At 41.7% G+C, this 19,962-nt stretch overlaps 1 protein-coding gene across 5 annotated transcripts in view; it reads right to left on the bottom strand.

The window, feature by feature from the left end:
- Nucleotides 1-714: 714 nt before the first annotated feature.
- CD99L2 (CD99 molecule like 2) overlaps nucleotides 715-19,962 on the bottom strand; it is a 111,614-nt gene continuing 92,366 nt past the window's right edge. For 4 of the 5 annotated variants that reach the window (XM_073641204.1, XM_073641205.1, XM_073641202.1 and 1 more), the window contains 3 exons: nucleotides 14,570-14,689; nucleotides 11,359-11,424; nucleotides 715-5,440 (listed from right to left, as the gene is read on the bottom strand). In XM_073641204.1, coding sequence (XP_073497305.1) covers nucleotides 5,376-5,440; nucleotides 11,359-11,424; nucleotides 14,570-14,689 — 251 coding nt within the window. In that variant the 3' untranslated portion in view covers nucleotides 715-5,375. The remainder of the gene's footprint in view (nucleotides 5,441-11,358; nucleotides 11,425-14,569; nucleotides 14,690-19,962) is intronic. The other variant, XM_073641206.1, reaches the window with a different exon arrangement.

Here is a 19,962-nt window from a genome sequence, read left to right as displayed (position 1 = left end):
GATGAGCGCAAGTGCTCGTTACTAGAGTTTGCCTAGAGTATCGCGGGTGCTCAAGTGAGATTTTCGAGTCCCCGCCCCACATGTTTCACGGCTGTTAGACACCCACAAAACATGTGGGGATTGCCTGACATACACTTGCGCTTATCACTAGTGAAAACTTGTTTTCATTGGACAACCCCTTTAAGGGGTGGAATAAGATGCACAGGAGTCTGTATTCACCATGGCTTCATCATCAATATTCATACTTTTTGTGTAGGGTATCACAGGTCAGGATGAACTATTCGGAGATCTTCCTCACGGAACAAACACATTATAGGCAGGACGACTATTACAATTACCTGGACAAAGACGTCAGACTCCCATAAGTAAATAAAACACAAATCCATGAATGTCCCTCTGCCCATTAGCAACTATAACACCGATCTGATAAATGATTGCTAAGCCTACTAACACAACCACTATATACTTTCATAAAGAAAATATAAGACTAACCGCTTACTCCTAAAGAAATACCGGTATATGTCTATGAAGAAGCAGCGCTACATGGAAGCTTTGCCCCAAGAAGCCTTCACAGTATTGAGAATTTTTTTACTCAAACCAAACAGTAGGCATAGAGGGGCATTAGTATAAAATGTGGTGCAAACAAAACAATAGTGGTGTCAATGTGAACCAGACACGTTGGAAAATAAAAGCATCTGGTCACTAGATCATCACTTTTTTTTTTTTTTTTTTACAGTATTTTTAATACATTTCCCCCAGCAGTTGCTGAAATCACATCTCACCTATGATCATGATGTCAAATGCCACTCTTGTCAAGCCACAAAGTTTTATCACTCAGAAACAGTCCGTTGCCTACGACCAGGCTAGACAATTTGTTACACAAAAGCTTCTACCAATAGTTGTGAAACCTGAAGAGATTGTCCTATGATAAAATCATCATTTCCTGCGTCAGATCCTGCAGACCGCTATGGCCGTTACCGACCTGGTATTTCGCTCCCCTGCTATTTCTCTTTCAGAACACCCAGATTTCTGATAGAGAATCAAAGGAACAGTAACCGGTGCCACAACAAGATGTGATGACAGAGTCTAGAACAAGTGTCAGCGCCAGATCTAACAGAGAAATATATGTTACATATAATTGTGGGACAAGCCCTTTAGGGGCAACTTTCATCATCAATTCCTTTATTATTCAAATTCTGTTGCGCAATGTTCTGTGTTATTACTATTGGATTTGCCGGTCACATTACAAATAGTCTGAAGCTTCCATAGATATCAGCAACACTTATTTGAAGAGTAACTGTACATTTAAATTAAACTAATTTTTGATATGTCAGATTTGGGTGTTAAAGGCCAAAAACAATCACTAAACTAAAGGCGTGGAAGCACTCACCTAAACTCTGTATGGGGACTTCATTCTTTGAGGAGAGCAGACTAATTGTCAGCCAAACCCACTGATATTGACCCTTTCGGTCTAATGTGTATGGGGGGCCTCAGACAATTAATTTTGAAGAGATTTAAGGATCCGACAGGTCTACTGATCCATGAGATAATCCATCACCAGAAATATCTAGCAGTGGTTCTACCATACACAGGAGCGCTCCTGTGTTCTCTATGAGAGAGGTAGCCAAAATTAGCAGAACCATCATTTGTTCGACAGCCATCTCAATGGGCATAGCAGGCTTAATGTCAGATTCAATAGAAAATCTATGGAGTCCATCTTTATTGTCGAAAGATAAGAGTTTGTCCGCTTCTTTAGTTTAGCAAATAGGGGGTCTTAGGGAGACATGTCAGAAATTTTGATTGTTAGTACCCAGGAGCCCACCAAAGACTAGAGATGGACCCTGATCCAGCAGCCAAGTTGGTAGTTTGTGGCTGCCAGACCAGAATCCTGAGGCTCTCCTCCTTCTAGCCACCATCCCCGGTGCCGCCTCGGATTTGTAGGTGCAACATGGTCATTGTGATGTGATGCACATATGATGTCACCCTAGGCCTACAACTCAGAAGAGGCACCAGGGTGGTGCCGGCAGGTTGGAGGTTCACAGGGTTCTGGTCAGGCAGAAGCGGACTTACCAACCTGGTCACTGCACCAAACTCCTGCAAATCATTTTGCTTGACTCCTAAAAAGACGAAAACATAAAGAAGCATAAATTCTTCAATAAAGATGTAAAAATCTTTGATACCCAATGTCACTAATGGGGCAACAAAAGCATTGGAACAATCCAAATATAGTCCTAAGGTAAGATGCTCTAGATCAGGGTTCCCCAACTCCAGTCCTCAAGGCCCACCAACAGGTCATGTTTTCAGGATTTCCTTAGTATTACACAGGTGATAATTGCATCACCTGCACAGGCAATAATTCCATCACCTGTGCAATACTAAGGAAATCCTGAAAACATGACCTGTTGGTGGGCCTTGAGGACTGGAGTTGGGGAACCCTGCTCTAGATCAGTGTTTCCTAAACTCCAGTCCTCCTTCATGACCCCAACAGATCAGATTTTCAGGATCTCCTTGGAATAATCAAGGCAGCAGAAATTGCCCCAGCTTCTGTACAATACTATAAAGTGGAATACTAAAGAAATCCCGAAATCGGGATCGGCTGGTGGCCGTCAGGACTGGAGTTTGAGAAACACTGATTTAGATCAATGGTAAACTCGAGCTTACATATTTTGGCCAAAATATCAACGAATACCTCATATTATATTTATGTATTTTTGCACTTTTTTATTCCAGGGTGCAGCTGGGCCCATCAGTGCAGGCATTGTAAACTGGGGTGTCTATTCCCATGGGGGTGCACTTGGATAGTACCGGGCAGCCCGCCTAATCTAATAGTATGGGTGTTACTAATAGGCTGAAAGCCAGACACTGTGCACTACCCTAGTATGAACAGCGCCATATACAAGCCTTTTTGTGTGCAATTCAAATACTAAGCAGTCACCCCCTCCATGAAATGGTAGGTTGTGAGTGACTGTCTCATCAGTATTTTGCACCTGTGCTGCCTCCATCTTTATGTGGGTTTGCTGCACCCTGGTAGTGCATTTAGTTCTGAAGATCTGGGCAGGTAAACACTGCTGCCTTATTTTGCTGTGTTTTTTCTTGAATTTTTGGGGGAATTTTAATTCTCCTTAGTGTGGCTTTGCTTTATGTGTTTACTCGAGTAGAGACCTCAAATTTTTTTTAAACAGTACAATTACACTTCAGTATGTATGAGGAGTAGTTTCTCCTGCTATGGAGTTTGGATCAGGGACACTGCTCAATATTTTGTGATTTTCATTCTTTTCTTAATGATAAATATAAGATGTCTTATACCCATCACAGGATTACAGTGCTCAAAAAATGTCTTCTTCACAATCTAATGGGACATAAATTTAGCCTTAACCAGAATATCTATTTTTTACCCATTTATTTACATTTAAGTATAGAATGTGCTCAGAAAGAGCAGAGAAATTCAAGAATATGTGAGTGACACAAAATTAAAAAAAAATATTAGTGTTAGATTTTATCAAAATGATCAAATTAGCAAGGCACCAAATTTAGAAACACTCATTACTTAAAACAGGGGTGAAATCGATGACAGGTGTCAGGATTAGAAGAAAAGAGCATGATTCTTTTTGTGAAAATCAGCACGATACTACAGACCGTGTCTAGTAATGCAGCTCAGCCAAACTGAGCGAGTAAAATCTGCAATGCCGGTGTTAGCCCAAGGATGACAGCGGCACTGTTTCTGGGAAACGAGACCTTTTTTTTCTGATCCTGGACACCCCTTTATTATATTTGCAGGGCTACATCCAGTGTCAAACATGAAAGAAAATATACTTTGCGCTGTACCAAGTCTCATCCAGACAGACAGTGGTTTGAGAGAACACCGGAAATAAGAAAATTGGCAAAGTATTAAAAATGCTAATAAGTCTTTACAAGTCAAACACAATAAGTATGCAGGTTAGTGCATTAACAAGACATTGCTCAAGCAAATGCTTTCTTGGGTTTCCTTTTTGGTAGAATTTAAATATGTAACGTCAGCTTTAATAAATGTTGGTGGCATCGTCCGTAAATGTAAAAAGCATATTTCTACATTTACTACCTGGAAACCATCAACAAGCTGCATTGGTCTTATTTTTACGTACTCGTTACCTTTACTTCCAATTACTATCTTTCTCACTATGTAGCAAGAGTATGATGTATAGGAGCACGCATCGTATTCTCGGAGTGCTATATCAATACATGAAGTGTCACTGTCACACAGCGGCTTAATGAAATGAAAGTATAAAAAAAATAATAGTTCTGTACATGATTCTTATTATTACTGAGAAATTCTCTGAGGACCGTTATCTTCATAGACGGTGTAGCACAAAAGTGTGTGTTTTATGGCAGCTATAATGAGTGTGAGATAATGGTAGATGCCTACAGGGATATTGGTTACACCTTCATCTATGTGTATAGTGTTACTAGAGTCCCTACTGTTTAACTGTAATGAAATGACTCTGCTAACCCTGCCCCATTCTACACACTCAAGTCAGGCATTGGTTATTTACTTGGATGCTGAAGAGTAAATGAACATCGGCTATTATTGTGATATTGAGCAGAGCAGTGCTTATATTCAGTCATAATTAAAAGTAAAGCTATAATAAAAATGTGCTTGCAATATAGCAAATATTAATTAAAGGTGATGTTTCAATGGCTATGAACACCCTGAAAAGTATTTTTTTTATTGCTCCAATACATCCAAAATGAAAAAAATATGAATTAAGGGTACACATAGCTTAATTTTCCAATTGTTTTGCTTGCAACTCCATGGTAACAGACAACAGATGTGTAGTCAGATCTCACAGGTCATACTGTTCATACAAAAAACTTCCAAACCTAAATGACTGCAGGATCATACTATGGTGGTTGTCTCTTACCATAGATATATATGGACACTTGTTCATTCCCTACAGTTTCATAATGCATTGGTGCTATAAAAAATAAGTCATAAAGGTGCACATAGCTTTTAAATAATGTTGGTTTAGTAGCAACTCATATTAAATAAATAAAAAAATATAACCCTAAAAAGCTAAAATGTAAACTAGCAGCACATTAAAAGGAATTATTTAATACCTTGGACACAAATCCTAAGCTTAAGATGAGCGATGAAGCCCAATAAATAGGAAACAAATCTACAGTCCCCCAGAGAAAATGAAGGGGTAGCATTTATGTTAGAGGGTGGCAAGGAAACCAGATTTCCCACAGCTACCAGAGTCTGTCATTTTGGAAGTGAAGACAATTGTCATTGGCAGCTATGGGAAAGTTTACATCTTCCTACTCGGCTTTTTTCCACAAAGGTTCCCATAGGTGCAGCTGGTAATATAACTGGTGTGGGAATCCTAAGGCTATGGTGTTCACACTTTTGATGGGTCTCCTGTTGGCGTAGCAGCAGACTGATGTTCCAAAGCAGAATATTTCACTGAAAAAGGAACAGTAATTTCGTTAGTCCATGAGATAACATCCATCATATACTCATCACCAACATCTTATCAGGTGTAACATTCACATCTGCAATGGGCCATTCTGTGGAAAGTTCTGTTGCACTATACTTCAGCGAATGGAGTAAAAGGCGCTGGAGGCGCAAGAACGACAGCAAAGCCACTGGCGGTTTCCTGAAGCGACTTACCATGGGAAAACTCAGCGGCTGTGCCGGCGTCTAATAAATAGCCCAAGTAAATGAAGTCCATTGGGCTCCAATTTTGCATGTTGGATCAGGCGCACAGTTTTGGCTTTGGCTGTAAATGTACACCACATCATACATGTGAATAGATCCTCAAAAGGGATTCTCCGGTTTTGGAAAACCTATCTTCCTGGCTTTTATTCCCCCCTCCCTAGCGCTAGATCTAGCGCTGAGTTTCGCCGATGCTCCCGGTGTCTATTATTGTTTGGAGTGCCGAAGTCACATTGATAGTGCCGTAGCCAATAATGGAGCTCTGCCAGAGATGACGGCACAAAAACGCCTTTAAATTAAACATGTTGAGACCATTTTTTCTACTGAAACTAGAGGTACAAGTTTTATAGGTCCTAGAACAGCAATAAAAAAGCATACCCATTCTGTAGTACTCCAATGTGCCAGCACCAAGAAATAAAGCTTTGAAGCCGCATGCAAATTTACCTGGAAGTGCTTTGGGGGCGAGTGAGTGTATGCCGAGTGGCATATCAGATTACTACAAGTGTCGGTTTTATTGTTGGACTGGGAACCTTCACTGCTAGAGTCATTGGTAAAATTGTCCTGATAGGTTCCCTTTACGCTGGCTACACACATAAGATAACAGTGTTGCAGTGGTGTACGGACTGCTTGTTTGGCCAGTAGATTTCTTTACTCCCCCATACATATGAATGCTTGACAGAGTGTTCATGTGTTTTCTATGAGGAGAGAGGAGAAAGCCACTGCCAGAAGCTTCGGGCAGCAGCTTATTTCCAGGAGAACAAGGTGGTCAGTCATTTCAATTTAAAGTGAATGATCCTTACTCCCCCCCAACGCCATATAGAGTCAATGGTTGGCCAATCCCGCTGATATTGGCACGTTCTGTGGACTTTAATCAAATGTGTATCATGGCCTTTAGGAAACTGATCATTCAACCAGTCTAACTCTGGCAATATTCTACACCAACATTTTGTGACAAAACAGTCAAATGAATGAATGACCATTTATTATTTTACTTTTCTTGGCCAGGCTCCTTTTTCTGGACACTTTTCAAAATTGGGAAGGTGCATTAAAAATGTATTAGGGAATATTGCCATCTAAAAGTATGCTTACCCTGGCTAGGACAGCAGAATATTGGCGTTTCTGAAGCTAGTATTTGCCTGCAACTACGTGAAACTGGGGTACAATTCCGCATCCATGTTTGTTCACTCTTCCAAAGTCAGAATATTACACGTAGTGTAATGAAAGTTACTGGTTCCAATACAGACTCCTTGTGTACTAAAATGATCAGTGGATTCCCGCCTGACGAGAATTTTGTATCTCACATTTATCCAAACATAGAATTGATAAGTGAGGAAGAAATACTCCCAGCATATGCTTTGTGTTCGTAAACCCTTATGGGACAACTGGATGTCAAAACGTAGGTGTTGGTATACCTTTTTTCCTCCCCAATGTTTATTTCGTAGTAAGAAATTTTTTTTTTTTTCCAGGAACAGATTAACTTTGAAGAGGACCATTGAGGAAGGTCAAAAGTGTCCAATTTTTGCTCTTCTTTTATGCCTTCTGCTCCCCTGGAATATTCCCTTAGTTGATTTTTTTTTCAATCCACTTTACCATTCGAGAGATATGGGCTTTTGTACTTGGTGATAATTTTTATGGTCTTTACCAAGGGGGGGTTGATTACAGGGTAACAAAGCAGAGCAGCCTAAATACACGCCCCACATGATCCTCTGAGACATGCCCCCTTTGTAAATGACAAAAAATATTTGCACTAAATAAAAAGGCCAGTCTCCTATGGCAAATAAAAAAAAAAGGAGAGAATACTAGAGCAGCAAAAATAAAATAAAAGCAAAAACTGGTCACTTTTGATCTGGTGAAAGGTTCTCTGTAAGGTTAACAGCCCATAGTCACTATCTAAGTATAGTTAATTTTGGTTTCTTACATGCATGCAAATAGTCTACTGTATTCAGGACACACAGTCCATTTATATGGTAGACCGCCAATCAGAATTACATAGTGTTCACATGATTTAATTTTAAACATATTACAAAAAAATGCATATAATTATAATAGAAGCAATACAAAACATTTAAAATCTAAACGACATTTGAAGTGACATGTAAGATCAAAAACTTAGTAATGGAACATCAATTCTTGTCGCATGTTCAGTCCATTTGGGTGGCATGTATTTAAATAGTACATCCAATAAGCCTCCCGGTCAAATAGACGCCTTCTGGTATCACCGCCCCCGATACCAGAAGGCGTCCCTCGCTAACCTGGTATTGTCCTAACGGGAACTTGAATGTCTGTACACTCCAATTAATCCCTTTTTGCATCATTTGTTTTGGTATGGCAGATATATCGATGACCTCATCTTCATCTGGAGGAGTGATATGTCTGCCATACCGGAATTTATACGAAATATCAATGACAATGCATATAATTTGCTGTTTACATATGACTTTCCCCCTACATCCATTATCTTTCTAGATCTCAAATTGGAGGGAGCTGATGGCTGTATTTCCACTTCTTTTTCCAAACCATTATTGGGTAATACAATATTACATGCTGCGAGTGGACACCCACAGCATACCCATTGGAATTGCTTTGACTGTGAGTTCACCAGAATCAGTGTAACTGTAGTGACACAGGTAAATTAAATAGTGAAACTGCAGAATGCAATACAAAACTTAGAAATAGGGGACATCCATCTTGGACCATGAACATAGCATCAAATATAATAAAAAAAGAAAATAGGATTAAATCTAATTAAAATTCCTGACCAGAAAAATAATATTTCCACACTAAAAAAAAACCTGTGTTGTCTTTAAAATGAAGTCCTCAATTTTGTCAAATCAAAAAAATCATTATGAAATACTTACCAATTCTACATGAGGACATTACTATGTCCAAAATCTTAAATTCTGGTTGCTCAGTGGTAGCCAAAAGGGGCACAAACATTGGGAAATATTTTATCCCCTAGGCTTTGCAGTTCTACAAAGCAACGCCATACCTGGCTTAATTGCAAGGGCTTTTATAGATGCGGCTTTAGCCGCTGCGGTATGTGTTGCTTCGTTTCATTTACTAGACAGCAAATATAGTGAGAATCCAAAACATAACTTTTAATATATAATAGTGAAGAACAATAAACAGAAAATGCCACCCATAAAAAGAGATGGGTCTCAATGCTGGAATGATTACTACCATTAACACAGCCAGGGGACCATCTCTATATTAAATATGTGTAAAAATACATAAAGAGCTTGAAATCTGTCTTCAGGTGTGAAGACCAGGCTCTGGATAGAATCTGTAGAAGGAAGATGGTGTATACAGGGGAGACAATTAATCGCCCTCCCCCGAAACACCAACTTTTTAGACAGATCCATCAATTAAAGTAGGGGGAAATCTCTGTTCTTCCCTTTATTCCATGGATTAATCATTTATTTCTATCTCCAGGAATCCAGACACTTAAATGAAAAACAGAGATTTCTTGAAACACAAATGTGAGGTCTGAGTGCAGACCCTACACATTCAAAATAATTCATACTTGATTAAGTCAACAAAATGGAATTCTCTCACCCATTCTTTGTTTCTCAGGGATGGAGGTTGCTATCTGTGGAGTTCCTTCTTGACCAAGTAGTTATATAAGCTGGCCCCTATTGGTCCCTTTAGGCTCAAGATTAAACTATCCCCACAAAACTCCCGCCCTGACAAGGGCAGTCCACAGCTAGCCCTATATGGAGACCCTGCACTTTCCCTATTAGGTGTCCCTACGAGTTTCATCCAAGTGAAATCCTCAGGGGACTATTTTGTTTTCAGAGAAGTCACATGCTAAAGTGCTAGGTGCATAATCAATGAGGGTCCCTCCACTCTCTGTCCTGGTCTCCTAATGGTCTCCCCCGTATACACCCTCTGGTTGTGTTAATGGTAATAATCATTCCAGCATTGAGACCCATCTCTTTTTATGGGTGGCATTTTCTGTTTATTGTTCTTAACTATTATATATTAAAAGTTATGTTTTAGATTCTCACTATATTTGCTGTCTAGTATTGATCCAGAGTGAGAACATATCTCAGTATTGGTGGGTGTTACTCTCGCTGTTTTGCTTGTTGTATTATTTGTTTCAGTTACAAAAACAGACAGATTGCAGCGGTTCAATATACAGAATTACATCAATTGCAATAGTGACCGTGTTGTCTATGTAATTAAATGCGTTGCATGTAATAAATTGTATGTAGGATGTGCTATACGCAAATTAAAGAAGCACATTGTGGAACACGTAGCAGATATATACAATTTAACTGAGACTAAATCGCAATATCCCTCATGCTTTCAGGCCACAGCAAGGATATCTCCTCTGTACAGGTATATGGCATAGAAAGGGTGCCTGCTAACCCCAGGGGAGGTGATACCAGAAGGTGTCTATTGGACCGGGAGGCTTATTGGATGTACTATTTAAATACATGCCACCCAGATGGACTTAACATGAAACGGGAATTGATGTTCCAGAATTGATGTTCCATTACTAAGTTTTTGATCTTACATGTCACTTCAAATGTCGTTTGGATTTAAAATCTTTTGAATTGCTTCTATTAAAATTGTATGTATTTTTATTGTAATATGTTTAGAATCAAATGATGTGATCACTATATATGTAATTCTGATTGGCGGTCTGCCATATAAATGGACTGTGTGCCGTTATACATGCAGCCAGGGCTGTGGAATCGGTAAGCAAAACCTCCGACTCCTCAATTTCCATGACACAGACTCCAACTCCACGACTCCGACTCCCTCATACATGGCTCATGTTTAAGTGATAAATTTACTGTAGCACAGATTCATCTCAGCTAAAAGTCTAGACCTTTAGATCAAGAATAGGACAGACATATATAGGACATTTCATAACTTTCCCAAATTCTTATGAAAAAAATATTCCCAACAAACTGCATTGAACTACTGTACCCAATTTATTATATATTTTAGGAGTCGGAGTTGGTACATTTTATACCGACTTTACAACTCCGACTCCACAGCCCTGCATGTAGCTCTGATAAAGAACGCAGGTTTGGGGAATTCGAAACGCGTTGCTTCTTGACTATGGAATCTATTTTTATGGAATAAACGTTTTTTTTTTTGCAAAATTAATTTAGCTGAAATCCTCCCTTTCTTTTCTGGAATTGTACTACGAGAAGTCCCTCGAGTTCGGTGCTTTAAGATGCCGGAGTCTGGATGAGCTGGTGTTTTCTTTATTTTATTGCTACAATATTCATGCAAAGACTGATAGCCTTTGCTTCAATGGTATTCTGCCTTTTAAGAGGAACATAATGGCCCCACATAAGCAATAAATATCTGACCATCAAGACCCCCCCCCCCCCACAAACTGCTAGTCTAAGGTCTGTTCCTTGTCAGTGCAGAGCCACAGTAAAAAGGTGATTGAATGGAGTAGCATTTGACCATGCACTTTGCCACTTCATTTAGTATCTGTGGGGCTGGTGCATATATGGCTAGACTCCTTTTTCTCCATCAGTCGAATAGACATTGACAGGAGAGGCAGGGGACTTGTGTGACCATAGCTCCATCATGGTGGTCTTGCAGTGAGAAGGAAAGTGGGGCTGGTTACAGCTATGCTACTATGAGAGCTACATGCCGATCCATCTAGTGGCAGCTCAATATTGTCACTGGCATCTCACCTTGAGGTTCTTCTACCATCACAGCCTCCATGTTTTCTCCTTTCACATACTCAGCATTTAGTCCTTCTGTGGAATAAGTAGAGGACAATTATTCAGGGTCTGATCCAGCAGCTGTCTGCGGAAAACAGACCCACTGTTAATAGCCATTACGGGTAGAAAAGACCATCATGTGGGTAACTAAATAGAGATGCCCAGCAACGGTTGTATCCCTTCAGACGTGTCTACACCACTCTATACAGTTATCTACAAGAGCCATTATCTCCTATTCTGAGCCACATTAATACAGCAGGCCTTGCCTGCTTCACATATCATTTTCTTTGTCCTGGAGGCAAAAAAAAAAGAAAAGAAGCGTTTTTTCTGCACGGCTCATTTGATGTTTTCTGTAGCAGGGATACAATGATGCTGAGCTGCGGTGGAGACACCGGTATGAAAGGCTTCACTGATACGGGGGCTGCGAGGAGCGGTGCAAACTTTAAAGGATTACAGCAGATGACTGAATTGAGATAACATTACAAAACCAAGTCTCTAGCGAGGAAGTAAATGAGAGGATATAATTAAATCAGCAGCGAATTCACTAATGTTTGACTTTCTAAGCCCTTCGACGATGTATTAATAAACATTTTATACAATGATTGAGCCCAGCATTCACCAAGAGATTTTAGTCCTATGGAAAGGACGTGGTTAAAAATGACGTATGGGTTTAGGTAGGAACAGCGAGTTGGCCATAGTTGTGCTTGACTGTGACTTTAGTGATTGTCAGAGCAGTCATGTGACGGTCGCAAGTAGAAAACAAGACAGTTGGAAGCATTTCGCACAACATTTCTGCCAGAACCAAGGACTACACAGAAAGAACCATCTCTTGGGATTCAGGCCTTTAACTGAATAAATGGTAGATTATATTATTTGTATAATCTAAGTCTAGGTGACAAAAAACAAACAGTCATCATGGGCTGGTCCTGACCGATTTACAGACCAGACTAGTGCACGTAAATAGTAGGCAGCTCTGGCACTCATCCACTATGCGGAAGAGCACAATAAGCCGGGCACCTCCGCAATTTTTGGACATGACTGGTCTGCAAAGTTCAGCACTCGTCTGAATTTGGCTTTCAACTAAAAGAGCCTTTGGCCAGAAGAAGAGATGACTCCACTGTCTAGTTTCTTGCATCTGCCTCCTCCTCGTTACAACTACTGGTGTGTTTTTTTGCTAGACACCAAACACCTTGGCAGCTGTGTCATCAGGTCTTAGGCCGTATGTTGAATACAGAAATGATAATTTACACATAGTGAAGGGAAGCCGGCACCACGTGTCCCGAGAAGTGTTACTGTATAAACAGCTTCTGTTCTAGCGTATGGACTAAATGACTCATATGCCATGTGCCAATCCAATAATGGCATTCGTCTGGATCTGGCAACCAGGTCATTAGCATTCTGTCGGCACCCTTTACTAATTATTGGAAAAGTCCTAGAAAAAAAAATCTGAAATGAAAGCTCGTAGGTTAGTTTTATAAGGTTAGATATTAATATTCCTTGTCATTTATACACCCGCTCCAGCCTCGTCACTCAGCGCTCTAAACGTGTAATCCAGGATTCAGTAATGCAGCATTACCACTGGTCTGATCCCGCTTCTGTTCTCTACAGGTTGATGCAATTTTACTCTGGTGATGATTACATGGGAAAGAACGTTCCTCTGAACGTTTGTTCTGCCAAACACGATTAGCAATTAGCTCACTAACAAGCTAATCACAACAGTTAGGCTGTCAAAAAGGAGATCCACTGATGGCAGCAGATTATTTTTTAAAGAGGACCTGTCACCAAATTTTTCATGCGATTGGACACAATGCGATAGTGGCTGCTGAGGAGAATAAAATATATACCGTATTTTTCGGACTATAAGACACACCGGACCATAAGACGCACCCCAAATTTTGGGGTGGAAAATAGGGGAAAAAAATATTTTTTTTATAAGATGGTGTCCGTCTTATAGTCTGATTAGGTATCTTACCTGGGGTGTGGTGGAGCAGGAGGCAGGGTCCTTCAGGAAACCGGCCCGGTGGAAGTGGAGGAATGTTGCGGACCCTGGATACATGAAGCAGGTGCTCCAGCAGCTGTGAGTTGCGGTGATGGTGGAGCAGGATCACAGGTCCCTTATGAACCCGGCAGCAGCAGAAGAGGTGAGATGCCGGTGTCTGGCTGGGGCCTGTGGACCGGCTGGGGCCTGTGGACCGGCTGGGGCCTGTGGACCTGCTGGGGCCTGCGCACCTGCGCGGGACCTGCGCATCGGCCTGGGGCCTGCGCACCTGCCTGCGGACTTGCTAGGGCCTGCAGACCTGCCTGGGGCCTGCGGACCTGTGAGCGGCGTCCGGCAGTGAAGCAGAGGAGCCAGGTCCTGTGCCGGGCTGTGAGCGGCGTCCGGCGATGCGGCAGAGCAGCGTGTGTGGCTTCCGGTGGCCGCGGCCATCCTCCTGAGGTCGTGATCTACAGGAAAATGGCCGCCGGAGCTCCCAGTCAGCACATGCGCCGGCTCAGGCGGCCATTTTCCCGCCGGACACCACTCACAGCCCGGCATAGGCCCCGGCTCCAGCCGCATCTCACAAGTGCATCTTATGGTCCGAAAAATACGGTACATTTTTTTTATTATTTATTTCACCTCACCTTTAAGGATATATTAGCAATCAAATATTTGGCACGTGATGAGTTAAAATATTTGTTAAAGGGATTATATTCCATGAACAAAGCACATTTTAATTAATACATCTTGGAATCATAATTTGTTAGTGGGAAAACCCCTTTAAGTCCAAGTGGGTGTTAGATATTTTTCACTGGGGGCGTGTACTTCTGCCTCCTCTATAACACTAACCAATCATAAGCAGCCAGCAACATAGAAGTGCAGAAGGTCCTGTGGTGATAGGTCATGTGACCCTGATAATGAGTCCACTGGTCCTGCCAGCCAGTGTGTGAAGCCTATATAAGCTCTGAAGATCTATTATATATCGCTGAAACCCACAAGATTGTACCTTTCTTATTTTTTTCATAATGTACCTCCATACCAGCTGCTCTGGCTATAGTTCAGCCCATGAGTCAAGCCCTGTCTTGCCTATATAGAAGTTTGAAAATGAATGTATTTTTCTAGGTGACTCCTTCATTTCTACATATATACTAGACCACTTATACCGCCCCCCTTACTCCCCATGATAGATGAAAAAACACATACGCTGAATACTGAAGCAAAATTTCTTCTGTTGATAGGAGATATAGCTGGATACAGCCCCGACTAATGCCATCACCAGAGCGCTTGCAATCCCTGCAATGGTTCCAGTTTCGGCTAAATTTCCTATAAAGAGGAAAAGTGAAGATTATAATGTAAAGTTTAATCTAAGTAGCATTTCCCCCAAAAAGCAACCATAGCTTAATACTGACGTGTCATTTCTTATTTTTGGGAAAGGTGACAACCAATATTTCTACCTAGCTATGAGGGCTATAGAAACAAAGGATATGCTGGTGTAAAATAAGAAAGATTACAACTCCCAGTAGCCTAAGAGGGAATTTTCAGTTGACACTTAGCCTTTCTATAGACGTGTACTGTATACCCATAAACATGTTGTAGAGTGTTACTACAGCAAGTCTTGGAATCTAAGATAGAACAAAATGAACATATACCCTGCTATAAGTACAAAGCAATAGTGCACATAAACAACAGAGGGTACTTCGTAGACACAGTTTATGATAAAAAAAAAAAAGCGTAAAAGCCATCCCACCAGTGGCAAGGTGCACCAAATTAGGGATGGTCCTAGCCTCTGGTAAGACCTTACCATTTGTCAAAAATGACCTGAATGTGAATACAGGCCGAGCAGGACTGGGGCCCAACTGTGGACACCCAGTAATGGGAAGCTAAATAAGCGTAATGCCCAAAGAAAGGGAGGCTGCACTTTTTTTTTGGTTTTCCTTTAGGTTATTGCACACAAGGGTGCGGCCTCCCTTTCTTTGAGCTGAGCATTATGTTGATATAGCTTCCCATTGGTGGGTGTCCATAGTTGGTCCCCAGTTCTACTCGACCCTTATTCGCATTGAGGTAATTTTTGACACATGGTAAGGTTTTAATACTAGAGGTTAGGACCATCCTGACTGGGTACACCTTGGCGCTGGTGGGATGGCTTTTACACTTTTTTTGATCAAAAAGAGTGCTTTCCAAGTACGCCATGGTATATATATATGCACTATTGCCTTTTACTTACAGCACGGTATATGGTAATTTTGTGTCTATCTTAGGTTTTGTCTGTTTAACCCCTTAAGGAACGAGACACTTTGTAGGTTCATTAACCTACCAGGCCTTATTTTTTATTTCTGACCATTGTCACTTTATGAGGTAATACCTCTGGAACGCTTCAAAGGATCCCACTTATTCTGAGATAGTGGTAAAATTTATTCGACATGACTTGCGTTTATTTGTGAAATAAACAGAAATTTGGTGAAAATTTTGAAAATGTTGCAATTTTCAAACTTAGAATTGTTATGCCCTTAAATCAGAGAGAGATGTCACACAAAATAGTTAATAAATAATATTTCCCACATGTCTACTTTACATCAGCACAATTTTGGAAACAACTTTTTTTTTGTTAGGAAGCTATAAGGGTTAAAAGTTGACCAGCAATTTCTAATTTTTCCAACAAAATTTACAAAACCGTTTTTTTTAGTGACCACATCACATTTGAAGTGACTTTGAGGGGTTTATATGACAGAAAATACCCATAAGTGACACCATTCTAAAAACTGCACCCCTCAAGGAGCTCAAAACCACATTCAATAAGTTTATTAACCCTTCAGGTGTTTCACAAGAACTGAAGCAACGTGGAAGGAAAAAAAATTAACATTTAACTTTTTTTCACAAAAAATAAAATTTAGACCCAATTTTTTTTTTATTTTCACAAGGGTAACAGATAAAATGGACCCAAAATTGTATTGTGCAATTTCTCCAGAGCATGCAGATACCCAATATGTGGCGGAAAACCACTTTTTGGGGACATGACAGGGCTCGGACGAGACAAAGCGCCATTTGACTTTTTGAATTCAAAATTTGCTTGAATAATTAGCGGACGCCATGTTGCGTTTGGAGAGCCCCTGATGTGCCTAAACAGTGGAAACCCCGCACAAGTGACACCATTTTCACAACTAGACCCCTCAATGAACTTATCTAGATGTGTGGGTGAGCACTTTGAACCCCCAGGTGTTTCACAGAAGTTTATAACATAGAGCCATGAAAATAAAAAAAAAAAACGATTTTTTCCACAAAAAAATTATTTTAGCCCCAAATGTTTTATTTTCACAAGGGTAACAGGAGAAAATTGACCTCTCATTTTGTTGTGCAATTTCTTCTGAGTACATGAATACCCTACATGTAATTGGGAACTACTTTTGAGGCATAGTGCAAAGGTCAGAAGGGAAGGAGCACTATATTATGCTGCAGATTTTACTGTTGTGGTTTGCGGGTGCCATGACCCACTAGGAGATCCCCTGAGGTGCTATAACAGCAGAATTCACCATAAGTGACCCCATTTTACAAACTACACCTCTCAATGAACTCATCTAAGAGTGCAGTGATCATATTGACACCACAGGTGTGTCACAGAATTTTATACCATTAGGCAGTGAAGAAAAAATAATTACATTTTCACTGCAAAAATTTTGTTTTAGCCCCAGATTTTACATTTTCAAATGAGGATAATGGATAAAACTGGCACCAAAATTTGTCCCACAATTTCTGCTAAATGTGGCAACACCTTATATGTGGTTGTACAGTACTGCTTAGCCACACAGCGAGACTCGGGAGGGACGGAGCGCTATTTGCCTCCGGGAGCGCAGATTTTCCTAGAATAGTTTGCGGACTCCATAAACAGAGACCCTAAGTGCTAGAAGAGCAGAATCCCTCCCTCAAATGACCCCATTTTGGAAATTATACCCCTGCCAAACATGTGGATGCTAAATGTGGTTTAGGCACACACTGGAGCACAGAAGGGGGGGGGGGGGGGCAAGAGAATTTCAGAGCGCAGAATTTGCTGAATTTCTTTTGGGGGCAAGGAGCCATTTTGCTTTTGTAGTCTTTGTGCTACTAGTAACGTGGAAGTGTGACACCCCAGGGGTCTGGTTGCCACAGTAATAGAGATATTACGTCTGAGAGCAGGTGGGAGGTCTCTTGGTCAGGAATCCTATGCATGCCACACCTCCTGCCCAGTCCTGGGAGGGGAAGAACTTCCCCTATATAAAACTGGGGCTGAGGCAGGGTTAGTGAGTTGAGAAGAGAAGAAGCAGCTATAGGAAAGAGAGATCAGGAGCTCTGGGGAAGTCGTGCTAAAAGGAATCAGGGGCTGGCAGCTGTAGAGCTCGCCCTGATTGAAGAGTTACCACCGGACCCGGAGTCCGAGGCTGTGGGGACTAATCCTTACCCAGCAGCAGAAACCGACCGGCAGGGGATTTCAGGTCCTCTGGCCAAGAAACCCGAAGGCACGGTCACACGCGTGGGACCAGCACCGCCGTCGTGGAGCGGAAGCCACTAGAAGGCCCCGAGTCACCGGCCATACGGGTGAGCACCACACGGTACACTCAGGGACGTGGGCTACTTTTACCCGCCTCTAGCAAGGTAGCCAGAAGAGTACAATTAGTTGGGGAGGCCTACAACTCCGCCTGGCCAGGGGAAATCCCATCTGCTCAAAGACTGACCAGGCCCCGATCGCTAGCCAGTACTCCGGGAGGGTCTATCTTTATCACCAGTAAAGACCCTGAACTACACCGCATCGTCTCTGAGTGGTTCCTGCTACCCCCATCATCCACGTCGGCTGCCCTGAGGCCATACCCCTCCCGTTGGGGGTTATACCATCTACGCTGCACAATCGTACCACCGGCCTCAGCGGTCTGTCCTGCAGCGGCAGCTCCATAGCTGCATTCAACGGGTGGCGTAGTCGTCCAACATCTACTGCTAATACTCAGCCACACAGTTTGACTCCCTGGGCACGGACCGGGTCACCGCCACGAGACTACTACCCCCAACAGGCCCGGCTCCGGGTAGTCCCCGCGTGCGCAACGCTACACCAAGCAGGCCCAGGGGCGCGTCAGAAGCCCCCTATATTTCCATTGACAGATGATGGACCTGAGTGTGTTTTTTTTGTGGACTGATTTGAAGCTTTTATTGGGAACATTTTACATAACATTTGGGATCACATTTATGCAGCGCTCTACGCTGAGCAATTGCTTTGGGGTTTCCATCTAAATCTCAGAATGAATTGATTCAGGTGACACCCCCCCGGGGGATCCATTCACTATAGTGAGGCAGCAGAGTTAAGTCCCCGTCACACTAAGCGAGATCGCTAGCGAGATCGCTGCTGAGTCACAAGTTTTGTGACGCAACAGCGACCTCAGTAGCGATCTCGCTACGTTTGACACTTAGCAGCGACCAGGCCCCTGCTGTGAGATCGCTGGTCGTGTCGGAATGGTCTGGACATTTCTTTGATCGTTGAGGCCCTGTTGGGTAGCATGCTTCAGTGTGTTTGACACCTTACCAACGACCTTGTTGACGACTCAGACACAGAAACACATAGGCATGCATCGTTATACAGATCGTTAAGGGTCGCTGCATCGCTGCTGCCTCGTTGGGAAGATCTGACTGTTTGACATCTCACCAGGGACAACATAGCGACGCAGCAACGATCCGTGACAGGTCGTATCGTCGTCGGGATCGCTGTAGTGTCGCTTAGTGTGACGGGGCCTTTACTCTGGGCTCCGTCTGGCCTCTGTTCAGTGTTGTCCTTCTTTTCAGAGATTCACAAAACTTCGGCCGACCACACTTTTATGCACGCATAAAGACGGACACCACCGGATCACAGGTCAGACAGCGTCCACAGTGCCTCCATCTGCCTCATTATAGGGAATCTTCCTCCGCGACACTCATGTAAGGGCTTGTTTTTTGCGGGACGAGTTGACGTTTTTATTAGTACCATTTTCGGGCACATGACATTTTTTGATCGCTTTCTATTCCAATTTTTGGGGAGGGAGAATGAACAAAAACCGGCAATTCAGGAATTGTTTTTTTATGCCGTTCTGCGTGTGGTAAAATTGATAAGGTAGCTTTATTCTTCAGGTCAGTACGATTACAGCGGTACCACATTTATAGCGTTTTTTTTTTATGTTTTGGCGCTTTTACACAATAAAAACTTTTATAGAAAAAAGTTTTTTTTTTTGCATCGCTGTATTCTGAGAGCTATAACTTTTTTAATTTTCCGCTGATGGAGCTGTATGGTGACTTGTGTTTTTGCGGGACAAGATGACATTTTCAGCGGTACCAATTTTATTTATATTCTTTTTTTTTTTATTGCGTTTTATTCCACTTTTTTCCAGCGGTATGATGATAAAGCATTGTTTGCCTCGTTTTTTTTTTTTTTTTAACGGCGTTCACTGAAGGGGTTAACTAGTGTAACACTTTTATAGGTAGAGTCGTTCCGGACGTGGCGATACCAAATGTGTGTACTTTATTTAATTTTTTTTTTTTACTTAAAAATGTGTATTTATTAGTGTAATATTTTTATCATCATGTAATTTCTTTTTCACATATTTTAAACA

This window comes from Phyllobates terribilis, unplaced genomic scaffold (genome assembly GCF_046119375.1).
Source record: "Phyllobates terribilis strain yellow unplaced genomic scaffold, ASM4611937v1 Scaffold_7__3_contigs__length_470593459, whole genome shotgun sequence".
Classification (NCBI taxonomy): domain Eukaryota; kingdom Metazoa; phylum Chordata; class Amphibia; order Anura; family Dendrobatidae; genus Phyllobates; species Phyllobates terribilis.
This window is presented reverse-complemented; position numbering and strand designations above follow the sequence as displayed.